Source organism: Mesoplodon densirostris, chromosome 6 (genome assembly GCF_025265405.1).
Source record: "Mesoplodon densirostris isolate mMesDen1 chromosome 6, mMesDen1 primary haplotype, whole genome shotgun sequence".
In the NCBI taxonomy this organism is placed as follows: domain Eukaryota; kingdom Metazoa; phylum Chordata; class Mammalia; order Artiodactyla; family Ziphiidae; genus Mesoplodon; species Mesoplodon densirostris.
Genome location: NC_082666.1, coordinates 30,908,782 through 30,921,547, shown reverse-complemented (window position 1 = coordinate 30,921,547; position 12,766 = coordinate 30,908,782). Strand labels below are relative to the sequence as shown.

The following is a 12,766-nucleotide window of genomic DNA, read 5'->3' as shown; positions in this document are numbered from 1 at the left end:
GGGTCTTCATTGCTGCATGCTGGCTTTCTCTAGTTGCAGTGAGAGGGGACTACTCTTCATTGAGGTGTGCAGGCTTCTCATTGCAGTGGCTTCTCTTGCTGTGGAGCATGGGCTCTAGTCATGTGGGCTTCAGTAGTTGTGGCACATGGGTTCAGTAGTTGTGGCGTTCAGTAGTTGTGGCTCACGGGCTCTAGAGCACAGGCTCAGTAGTTGTGGCACACAGGCTTAGTTGCTCCCTGGCATGTGGGATCTTCCCGGACCAGGGCTCAAACCCATGTCCCTTGCATTGGCAGGCAGATTCTTAACCACTGCGCCACCAGGGAAGCCCTAAGACTAGCTTTATGGTTTTGAAAATGATAGGCAATCTAGAATGTGGCAGAAGAGATATGTTTCTGGAATTGCCAATCAGAGTTCAAAAATATATTATTACCATCCCAATCCCCATTACCAAAGAAAAATGGCTATAAGCCACACCCATGCTCTACAGTAACATTAATACCATAGCTCAGCTATAAATACAAGTCATTTTCTTCTCCGGGCCTTAGTTGGCATTCACAAATATTTGATGCAATGCTTTAAGGAGGTTACCTATTAGATAACCTTAAAGATCCCTTTCATCTCTGGCACTTTATGGTTCTAAGATAAATGAGCTTTTCTACGTTGACCGAGCGTCAGAACTTTATTTATAGCATTGTTTCTACACAGAAAAGTTTTATACATCTCAAGCAACTGACTTGAAAATCAACTTTGGGAATATAATCCATTTGAAGTTGAAGCCTTCCAGTATCTCATAAAATATTGTCTGCCATGTTCCTATACATCTTTATTACTACAGTAAATATTATTTGGAGAAAAATAACACATTATAATTAGAATGATTAAGAAAATAAACACAGACTTTACTATTATAGAATTCTTACAGTCGTCTTGGTATCTTAAATTTTCTGGTTAGGACAGGTCAAAGACATTTCCCTTCCCATGACTCTCTTGACTTACCTCCTTCCTATTTTATTGCAATTCAATAAGCCCTTATGAAACAACTCTTGGTTTTTGAAATTTGGGAGTCATACAAAACATGGTGCTCCAGGGAGACAGAGTTGGGCAGTGTGGCACTGAGACTCTAAGATGCCCTAATTATCCCTACCTCCTATAATTCAGACCCCTCCCCTTAAGTTTGGGTGGGACCTGTGACTTGTTTCTAACCAGTAGAATATGGCAAAGGTGAGGGGATCTTACTTGCATAGTTACATTACATAAGACTGTAACTTCCACCTTGCTAGCAGACTCTCTGTATTGACTCCCTCCCTGTTGGCTTTGAAGTAAGCTGCCATGTGGAGAGGCCCACGTAGCATGCAACGAAGGTGGCCTCTGGCTGACAGCCAGTAAAGAGCTTGGGCTCTCAGTCTAACAATCCTCAAGGGGTATGTGCTGCCAACAACCACCTGAGCTTGGAAGGGGAACTTCCCCAGTAGAACGCCAGCTCTGACTAACACCTTAATTGCAGCCTTCTGAGAGACTCTGAAGCAGGAGTCCAGCTAAGGCAAATCCAGATTCCTGACCCACAGGAACTGTGACATAATAAATGTCTCCTGTGTAAGCCACTAAGTTTATGGAAATATTGTTACCTAGCAACTGATCATTAATACAAGCAGATAAGAAGCACAGTATAATTAGAGAACAATTAAAGGAAATAGAAATCCAAGTATAAAGTTCTGGGATAAAGTTAGTTTTGAAATATTCCATAGAGAGGGTATGAGACCCACATTTTTTCAAGAATTCAGATTGGCAGAGAGGTAGAAGGACAGCACAGAGGTAGAATAAACTGAATACCATGGACAATAGTATCACTACACTGAGAAACAGTGAGCTAAGACTGAAGAGGTACATTGGGTCTAGGTCACGGTAGGGCTAAGTGGGCTCATTTTCAATACTGTAGATAATCACACAAAAGGAAAGGCTCTAGAGCAAGGAAATGACAGTAAAAAGTGCTTCAAAGAACTTAATCCTATCACAGTATAAAGGATGGAGAAGATTAGAGATAAGAAGACTAAGAATAGATATGCTGGCACAACAGTCTTCAAGAGAGGCCAACAAACATTGGTGGGGGGGCGGGGGCGGCAGCGCCAGGGGGGGTTTCACACTCATGAATAATCAAAAGTATGCAAATTAAAACTATAAAACACCACTTTGTGGTTGATCAGATTAGCACAAAAACTAATAATACTAGCAAAGATAAAGCAATCTCAGACACTTTGTTGGTGGGAATGTAAATGGAACAGACTGTATGGAAAGGCACTTAGTGATATGCATTAATAACCTTAAAATATTCAGATCCTCAGACTCAGTAATTCACTTTGAGAACATATTCAAAAAATTAAATAATTTTTTTTTTTTTTTTTTTTTTTTTTTTTGCAGTACGCGGGCATCTCACTGTTGTGGCCTCTCCCGTTGGGGAGCACAGGCTCCAGACGCGCAGGCTCAGCGGCCATGGCTCACGGGCCCAGCCGCTCCACGGCATGTGGGATCTTCCCGGACCGGGGCACGAACCTGTGTCCCCTGCATCGGCAGGCGGACCCTCAACCACTGCGCCACCAGGGAAGGCCAAAAAATAAATAAATTTATTTACTCATTCAACAAACGTTTAATTGAGTGCCTACTACATCCCAGGTACTGAGGATACAGCAGTGAACAAAACAGACCTCACCTCCGCTTTCATGGAACTTAGAAGAGACCAACATTTAACAAATAATCACAAAATAAATGTATAATTACACATATTACAGGATAAAACGAGACAAATTATGAGCTTAAAAAAGAACTTTCTGGGAAGTAACATTTATACTGAGAGCTGAAGGATGAATAGAATTTAGCCACATGAAGAATAAGAGGATTTTTTTTTTCTGATAGAGGAAACAATATTCATGAAGGCAAGAAAGAGCCATATTCAAGATTTTAGAGGATTCATTCATTAACTTATTCAACAACTATGTATGGAGGTTCTAGTAAGTACCAGGAACTAGGGGCTGAGGATAAGGGATGGGAGAAAATGATCAAGGTCAAGTTGAGGTAACAGCAGACAAAACAGGTATAAAAATTTCTATAGGAATGGAAGGGCATGGTATTCATAATAAAGCCAAAGATGTATGCGTGATAAAGGAGGAAACCGATGCATTTGGCAGGAGAAAAAAAAGAAAGGATGGAGTATAGGTAACAAACACAAAGATTTTCTACCTCCTCTCAAATCCAAATAGTATAGACTTACCTGAGAAAGATAGGTTCAAAACAGTACCATTCATTTATTTAAAAAATTACTACTTATAGATAGAAATACTTAGATGGCTCAGCGCTAACATGTTCATATGCAGAGAAGAAGAAGTAGAGATCAAAAATAAATTTTAGGGCTTCCCTGGTGGCGCAGTGGTTGAGAGTCCGCCTGCTGATGCAGGGGACACGGGTTCGTGCCCCGGTCCGGGAAGATCCCACATGCCGCGGAGCGGCTGGGCCCGTGAGCCATGGCCGCTGAGCCTGCGTGTCCGGAGCCTGTGCTCCACAATGGGAGAGGCCACAACAGTGAGAGGCCCGCGTACCGCGAAAAAAAAATTTTTTTAATTAAAAAAAATAAATTTTAAACATATATACATGAGTTAAGGCATAGCTATACCTGGGACACTACCCTACAGCTATCCATGAATGTGTCTCAACTGTGCTAAGCATTCAAGGAAAGGGAACCACTTTTTCAGAAAAATAAGCAGGCTTTCTTTGCAAGAGGCCAAAATGTACATAGAATAATCTGAGGATTTGAAATTAAAAACTGACCAAATGAACCTCCATAAGCTTAAGGATGAAGTGACAGGTACACAAACTTTATGGTAAGAATATGCTTGGAGTTACCACTAAGTTAGAAAGGGAGCCATAAGAAAGATCATGACCTCATCTCAGCAGTAGACGTGAGGAAGTAGAGCCCTTTTCCTCCTGTCTCCTCAATTATCTAAATGGTAATATTTTATGTTTGGTACATGTCAACAGCATTAAAGAGTTACAAATATTTGACACTACCTTCAAAAATATATATATATGCAGAACTCTGTACTATTTTTGCAACTTCTCTATGAGTCTAAAATTATTTCAAAATAAGAAGTATGGGTAGATTTGCTACAACAAATAACACAAAGCCTAAAATTTGTGTTAATTTCATGAAGCAATCGAAAAGAAGGACAAATGAAACAATTCTCCAAATTATGCTCTAAGAGTCCAATTTTCACTTCTTCTGTTAAGGGATGCAGGTACCTATCAAGAGTAAAGCCCATGATCTGTCTTAGACATCCACTGCCCACCAGACTTTTGGGGAAGTCACTTCAATCTCTCTAAGCCCCTGCTACACCTACCCCACAGGTTGGTATTATATACTTTTTGACTATGGTATACTATACAAGTATTCATGATCATTATTTAGAATTATTTATTTGAACTGCATTATTCCTTCATTAAATGGAGGAATATCTCTAAGATACGATAAACTATTTGGATTTTTTTCAAGTCTTTGCATTTATCAAATGAATCTTCTACTTAAGTAGGGGCCCAGATTTAACCAACAGATTTATCTAACAATAAATATAGTTATTATATCCCCCCAAATATAATAGAACTACAGTCTAAAAAATGTTTTTATCTGCTTTAGCCTTTTCCTATAAAGTTCATTAATGGAATTGGTTAACCTGTTACCTTAAAATTAATTAGGTTAATTCTGAAGACCTGTATTTATTTATTAGACCTGTCTAATAAAGTTTGATGGGGCATAAATACATAGTTTGAACAAACATACTATCATACATAAAATGTTTGATGAAATATATTTTCCCCATAGACATTAAAAATGAAAAAATAGCTTTTTTGAAGAGAAGAGGCGATTAAGTCAGGAATTTCATGAAATCCAAAAGCTGAACCTTGAGAACCCAAAAGAAATTTCAAAGTCTGACAAAGAAAATATATCTCTTATAAAATTGGAAATCAATGTGTACTTATAAATGATGCAGCACAAAATGCTTCATTGTAACTTTAATGTGTCAAAATCCATTATCCCTCTGCCTTCCATCAAGTACACTCTTAGGAAGAAAAATATTATATTATTTTCTGTGTTAAAACTTAGTGTACAGCCTACAGGTGAGTCGGAAAACAGAGTACAAGAGTAACCCTCTCAAATCACACATTTACTCATTAAAACCTCAAGGTAGCCCATTTTAACATGGCACCTAATTTTGTTTCCTGGAAAATGTATTTATAGACCAAAACCAGAAATGATTCAAGTGGACAGTTAAAAAGAAAATTAAAAACATCAACAGGAAGCACAGAAAAATAATATTCCATAAGATATTATCTTTATAACAGTAAGAAAAGCAGGATGCCCCCTCCCCTTCAAAGTTTCCAGTGTTCACCATTCAGCCAGTCTACTCACTTCCGGTGGGTGTGGTCCATGCCACTGTTTGGTATTGCTTCCAACTTTGCATTTTTCTGCCCACAGATATTTCCATAGCTGTCGTATCCTGACACTAGTCTTGCTGCTGCACCTGTTGCTACTGAAAAGCCACAAATAAATCCCTAGGGGAGAAAAACAGAAAAAAACATACAAATAAACCATTTCAATAGCAACAGTCACTACTTGATAAAATAATGAGCTGCTTTTGTCCCTTGAAGGGAACAAAGAGCTATCTTTCCTTTTGCAAACACTATTTCACTGTTTTCCTTGGATTTCACATAAGCTATATACAAAGCAGTCCACAGGGTAACACTATTGACTACAATAACAAATCTCAAGCTTTTACATCATAAGATTGTCTTTGCATTTTATAATAATAGTAGCAGCTTCTCTGTATTGAACATCTGCTCAATGCCAGGATCTGTACCAGATGCTTACCATACATTTTCTCTAATCCTGATGATGGGGAAACTGAGGCCCAGAGAGCATAAATAAGTTGCCCAAGGCCATAGAAGGTAGTAAAGATCAGAGCATAGACTCAGACACAGCTTTCTTCATTCTTTAGTTTTATTTGGTTGTAAAAGAGTTCTGTTAAATGAGCAACAGCAACAGATGAAAGACAAAAATTCAAAGAACAATAGGTATGTGGGTTTTGAATTACTATCACTTCAGTACACACGACACTTCTGTTCCCTTCCTGCAGTAAAGTTGTATACAAGCCAAAGAATTATACCATGAAGCACCGCCACGCTCTGAATATTGGAGACTCAAGGAGAGTGAGGCACTGGGTCCGTGTGCCGCAAAGGTCACTTCATTTCATGGGAATATGCTTCGCCACAGTGCCAAAGGCAAATGCTACTTCCTTCAGAACTGCACCATGCTTGCTAAATTGAGGATGCACTGACCAAAGCAAAGCAATAAAACCCTACACTCAGGCTTCCCTGGTGGCACAGTGGTTGAGAGTCCGCCTGCCGATGCAGGGTACGCGGGTTCGTGCCCCGGTCCGGGAGGATCCCACATGCTGCGGAGCGACTGGGCCCGTGAGCCATGGCCGCTAAGCCTGCGCGTCCGGAGCCTGTGCTCCGCAATGGGAGAGGCCACAACAGTGAGAGGCCCACGTACCGCAAAAAAAAACAAAAACAAACAAACCCTACACTCAACTGCAGGCTACTAGGCATAAGAACAGGAAATAAAGTGAGTCACTACTAATAAACTGACTGAATTGGGAGAAAGGACGGGGGTTAAGAAATATTCTTGCAACATGGTCATTAAAAAAGCTGAGGTTTTTGTTATCTTTATTAAAGTGACGAATGAAGATAGAGATTATCACTGTTTCACTCATCATAGCCAAGTATCATGAGTAGTACTTACCTAAGCAGCCCTGCTAGAGCTCAGGTCTACACTGGTAAATACTGTACTCATATGCAGTGCCTCAAAGGATTTCCCCCTTAAACCTACTTTCCTAAAAAGGCAAACAAACTCTTTTTTCTAAATAGCTCCTCTATGTTTATCATGCAGGTAAGGAAAATGAAGGGGGAAGCGTAGAGAGTGTAGGTCTACCTAGTAAAAAAGTCTTGAAACTACTCTTTGTAAGAAAGTGGACTTGGAGCAGAGACTATGCCTGATTCGCTTCCCTCTCACCCTCTGATCCTTTTGCCAAGTTATTTTAATTCTCTGTGCCTCAATCTACTCACCTGTAAAATGAAGATAATGAGTGTCGCTCTTAAGGCTGCTGTAAGGATTAAATGAAACAATGCAGTAAGGGGGTAAGAATCCTGTTTGGCACATAGTAAGAGCTCAATAAATGTTGGCTATTACAGTCGCTAGAAATGAGAACATGTTGTAAGGGAAAGACCATGGGCTTTGGAGTCAGATAAACCTGCCCTGATCGGTGGAATACTGATGAGTCTATTTTCTACTCAGGTGACCTTGGACAAACTTGCTTAATTCTCCATGCCTCACTTTACCCATTTCTAAGTTGGGGCTAAAAGCACTTACCACTAAGGCTGCTGTGACCAATACCTAAGATAATAATGTAAAGTGTCTGTCTCAGTACATGTTAGTACCCTTCTGCCTCAAAGCACAGCTGACTGCTAGCACTGGAGTTAGGCGTAGGCTGGTCAGTATTCACTCATTCACCCTCACCCTGGTTTCCCTCTCCCTCTCTCCTGACTCCTCCAACGAGACTGCAGGGCAATTAGTCCCACCTCAGAACTTCAAGCCAATACTAAGACATGAGAAAAATATGTATGCTCCCCAACATACATACACATGTGCAAATCAGCATGCCATTAAAAAAAAATTAAGACCTTTATTAACAGGTGCTTGCAGTTTGTTGACTTTTTTGAAAAAATCAACCTGTAAACTTTTATTACAAATTAAAAATGAGGTTCTTAAAAATCTCAACTTGACCAGATATGAAACAATTTAAAAACCGTTAAAGGTGTATTGAGAAAAACCAGGCTTTAAAAAAAAAAAAAAAAAAAAAACACGTTTGTCATTACCAGAAAGATACGTCTTTAGGTAAAAATAATAAAAACCTCATGCTGCATAAATAATGCAGATAGCTCTAGTTATCTGGTCAGCAGGCAAAAAGCAAGCACTTAAGGTCTTCAGCTCCAATCTTTTGTTCATTGCTTATTGCTGGAATTTCGTATTCATTTCTTCTTGTTGGATGACTAAACCAGACGATGGTAGAGATGGTAAACTGGCATTTACTCAGCCCCGCCCTGCTCAGCCTCGGGAGCAGGGAGCAGACAAGCGGACGAATTCTCAGCTGGTGGATCATCGGCTGCTTGCTTTTGTCTCTTCACCACCTTGTGGTTTAGGGTTTTCTGGGCGTCTGCGTCTGTAATTGAAGTTGCGGCGGTACCGACGTTGAGGTGGCTGCTGACCTTGGGTCTCATCTCCTGGATTTTCCTTATCTTCTTCATTGCCGTCCTCTACGGGCTGTCCCTTGCGAGGAGGGCCCCTGCGGAATCGTGGTCTATAACCCCGATACATATTCTGTCTCACTGGTCTACCTTGTTCTCCTGCGCCCTGGTTGTCAGCACCCTACATCACCTCTCCCTGCACAGGAGGGTTGGAATACTGTGGTCGACGCCCATAGGGTCTCCGCACGCAGTAAGGTGGGCACCTTCGCCTGCGGTAGGGCCGCCGCTGTTGGGCCTGGCCTTCGGGAGCACTCTCCGATCCCCCATCCTTTTCCCGCTCTCACCGAGTTGGTAATTCTGCTGGTAATTGCGGGGAGGACCCCTGCGACGTGAAGAGCGTCTATAATGGTTATGGTCTGCTGCATATTTACTGCCTTGCGCCGGAACTCCACCAGGGCCTGTAACATTTGCTGCCTCCGCGTCCTTTTCTCCTTCAACGACATCAAACTCCACAGTCTCTCCATCTCCTACGCTGCGAAGGTACTTCCTGGGGTCCTTCTTCTTTACGGCAGTCTGGTGTACAAATGCATCTTCCTTGGTGTCATGCCCGTTGATGAAGCCCTACCCGTTTCTTACATTGAACCATTTTACTGTTCCCAAAACTTTCGTTGCGATGGCCCTGTCGTCCCCTCAGGCAGGCGCTGCTGATGTGAGGCCGCCTGGGCTGCCGCGCCCTGCGCCGCCGCTGCCCATCGTGCAGGGCGTGGTGTCGGCAGCGCTTAGGGCGGCGGGCGGCTGCCGGGTCTCGGCCTCGCTGCTCCTGGCTGCGGCGATGGTGACTGGGGCCCCCTGCGGCAGCTGCGGCTCCTCCCGGGCTGTGATGGTAATTAGGCCGGCGGCAGCGGTGTCGCTGCTCGGGGCTCTCTGGGGTCCGCTCTCCCAGCACGCCATTTTAAGCATATCCTTGAACTTCAACTTAGGAAGCCCTACACTAAACAAAACTGGGAGTGGAGGTAAATATTGGAGGTTTCATGGCTAACTTTTCCAATACAGCTCTTTAACAAGAAGGATCACAGAGTAATAGAAAGGGAATCCAGAAAGTTCTGGATTCAAAGCCTCATTCTACCACTTACTACCTGTATAACTTTGATCCAGTTACCTACTTAGATGTTTCCTCCTCATCTCTGACACAAAGTAATATCAACTGTTTCACAGCCTAATGATGAGGACTAAATGAGATAATGCATCTCTAACTTCTAGCTGGTCTGGTACATGTCAGGTGATCAATATATGATATGGTGCCTGTTAGTGAGAAAGTCAGACTAAAGAGGTTGACAACAGTAATTGGGGACAAACCAAAAACCCCTTCAGTTCTCTATTTTAGACAAGACTTTCTAAGGGGTCAGGGGAAGTGAGAAATAGTCATTTTGTTATGACACAGAAACATTCAGACCACAGTTACAATCTTCTTTTACTACTAGTCTAAAATAGGAAAGCCGTTGCATAATTAAAAGGTTATGTTCTTCTTTCACTTTTTATACAAATTTTCTTCTTATGTTTATAAGTACTTTGGTTACAGATTGCCTTAAATGGTTTCTGATTTCCCTTTATGACTATTTTTAACAATACTGTTGGACATGTGGTTTTTGTGCATGTGTGTGTGTTTGTGTTCTTTTTTTAAAAAATCATAAGCCACCTCATATCCCTCTGGGATGTAGGCAGAGTATAAATTATAACTGTTACATATATATGATAAAATGGGACACTGACATATTTTCACATAGGCCATTTAAACTTCTTAGTAGCTTCCCAAAGCATTAGAGTGGAGAGGGTAAAAAGCTGCAGCGGAGAAGGAAGGAGAATAGGAAGCTAATAAGATAGAAAGAAACCAAGACTGTTATTCCAGAGACTTCCCATATGGTACAAGTAGTGACAATGGAGAACTAGGCCAAATATAATTAAAAAGACAATCTCCTTTTTAAAAAACTGTGAAATCCAAATGCAGGAAGCAATACAGTTTCAAATGAGAAAAAATGTGGTACATGAAATTAAAATAGGCTGAGAGAAATTTTACAGAATGCACTCAATAATTTAATGGCTCCGTGAGGCGGATGGGGGCCGTACTCAACAGAAGGAAATCACATTAACTAAGCAAATGATAAGGGGGATGAGGAAAGCTTTTATACACCTATAGTAGGGAGCAATCACTAGAGAGAAAGTAAGCCTATTAGTAAGGAAGAGAATCATGGCTAAAATCTTAAAATGACTAAGCTATTGAAGTGCTTTCAGAACTGCTATTTGAAGAGAGAAAGAAGGAGCAGACAAATCTAATAACAAACAGGAGGTGACTCAAATCAGATAAAGGGATACAGGGATGGTAGATCACAGGCAAGATCTGGCAACTAATAAGTACCTATTGCCTATGTCAGAGAAAGACAATTTGCTAATTAATGAACTGTGCTCATTTCCCCTTCACATCACAAGGTTTAGTTCAACTTAAGTAAGAGTTTTGGCTTAGTTTCATTCACTTTCAGTCAAAAAAAGGGACATATTTTATTTCACAAGCATGCTTGAATTTCACACGTGGAGCATTTACCATGCAACGGAGCAAGGCAGAGGCCTTAGTTTCTCTCTGAAGAAGAAACAAGTCAACAAAACATGCATGAGGGGTGGGGATGGGGTATGAATATGGCATTGTGCTTCAAGATAAAAAGATGGGGGAAAAAGACTTAGGCTTCCAGCCTTCTCCTGGGGATTAATGAAAATATATCCAGGCTTTTTTCTCAAAGACTTCCTCTCTTATCTCAATCAACACTTGGAGTCAGTCTGCTAATAACTAATTTGTCAGACTTCAGAGTAACACTTGGCTTCTCTTCCTCCTGTTCTGAGAACCCTAAGACAAGGGGGCTATTAGGACCCAGCAGATGGGATAGAATTAGAATGTCTGATGCAGAACTAGTACTTATGCAAGCAAATTTCAAAAACAAAGTTAAAAACTTTGCCCATCTGCCAGATTTCTGGATTTCTTTAAAGTTTAATAAGATACATTACTCTAAGAGAGAGGAAAGAGGAAAAAAACAAGAATGGTTGGAAGTCTAGGAAATATCCACTCAGTAAGCATTTATTGAGCACATAAAAACGCAAGACGCCATGCAAGGTACAAAGGTTTATAATACGTAAAGTTCACCCTGAAAGAATGGAAGTGTTCTCAAAAGAAAAAAATAATGGGCATGAGGGAGCAAAATCAGAGAGGTTCAGTTTCATGGGCAGCTCGAGCAATGAAAAAGAAAACACAGACAAAGAATACGTACTGAGAACTGAACCCAGCTCTTTTGCAAATACTCATGATCCCGGACAAGTCACTTTAAATTCTCTGAGCCTCAGTCTCCTTACCTGTCACTAAGAAAGGACTAGATTAATCTCAAAAGCCCTTTCCACTTCCAAAATGTTACGATTCTAAGGCAAAGTACATACAGAGTAAATTTTTTTAGGGTATACTTCCAGGGAGAAGTATAGGCCCTTTTGATCCACTATAATGACTGAGTGGGGAAGGGGCGGGAGGGGATGTAGATTAAAAGTAAATGGATTTAACTGAACTGTACATTTAAAAATAGTTAAAATAATAAATTTTAAATTATGTATATTTTACCACAATGATAAAAAAAAAAAGAAAAACCAAAAGATTTAACAGAAAGTAGGTAGTCATTTGGATCAGGCGACCTTAAGGTGATTTTTGGCATGCTGTTCTTCCTAGTCTATCATCCTGCCAAAGCACAGCCCATCATACAGGTGATGAAACACTGCAGTGAGTCTTTGAGTCTTTCACTTTGTGCTGCATACTCCACAATAGTTAATGAGGTAGAAACACTATGCTCTAAGAACTAGACTAAGGCTATAAAATAAAAAAGGTCCTTGAAAGCAGTCTGCAGGGATGACCTATGCAGACCTATAATGGCTCCTAAATCCAGCTCTAGTCCAGATCATTCTCCAAAATTCCAGCTCTGTGTTTTCAACTGCTTATCCCTACCCACACACTGTACATGTCCACAACTCACCTCCTTCCACATTTCCCCAAACCACTTCCCCTTCCTGCATACGCCTTATCTCCGTTAGCAGCACCATTCCCGACTAGACTGCACAGCTAGGATATGGAGTGAGAGGACTCTAGTGTCCTAAGTCTGCACTAGAGGAAGCAGGAATGCTAAACTCTTTGCTCAGAGTCTGAAATATTGACTAGACCACATTTAACTGGCAGGTGAGGTTACTGTGCCCTACAGGTCCATGTTCTTAACAGCAACTTCTTTTGTTGTTCCCAATTCCGGGCAATAAAGAAGGGACTGACTATGTCTTGAGGCCTTGCCTTCTTCCTCTTCTACCCTGGGTTCAGTGCTGCCGCCACTGTATAATAGACAAGTTATTC

General features: G+C 41.1%; 1 protein-coding gene and 1 pseudogene across 3 annotated transcripts in view; both read right to left on the bottom strand.

Annotated features, from left to right (window-relative positions):
* The window catches only part of SLC44A1 (solute carrier family 44 member 1), a 205,699-nt gene that overhangs the window by 139,431 nt on the left and 53,502 nt on the right, over window positions 1-12,766 (bottom strand). For all 3 annotated transcript variants that reach the window (XM_060101140.1, XM_060101139.1, XM_060101141.1), the window contains exon 3: window positions 5,453-5,595. In XM_060101140.1, coding sequence (XP_059957123.1) covers window positions 5,453-5,595 — 143 coding nt within the window. The remainder of the gene's footprint in view (window positions 1-5,452; window positions 5,596-12,766) is intronic.
* LOC132492319 (Y-box-binding protein 1-like) lies at window positions 8,188-9,297 on the bottom strand (annotated as a pseudogene).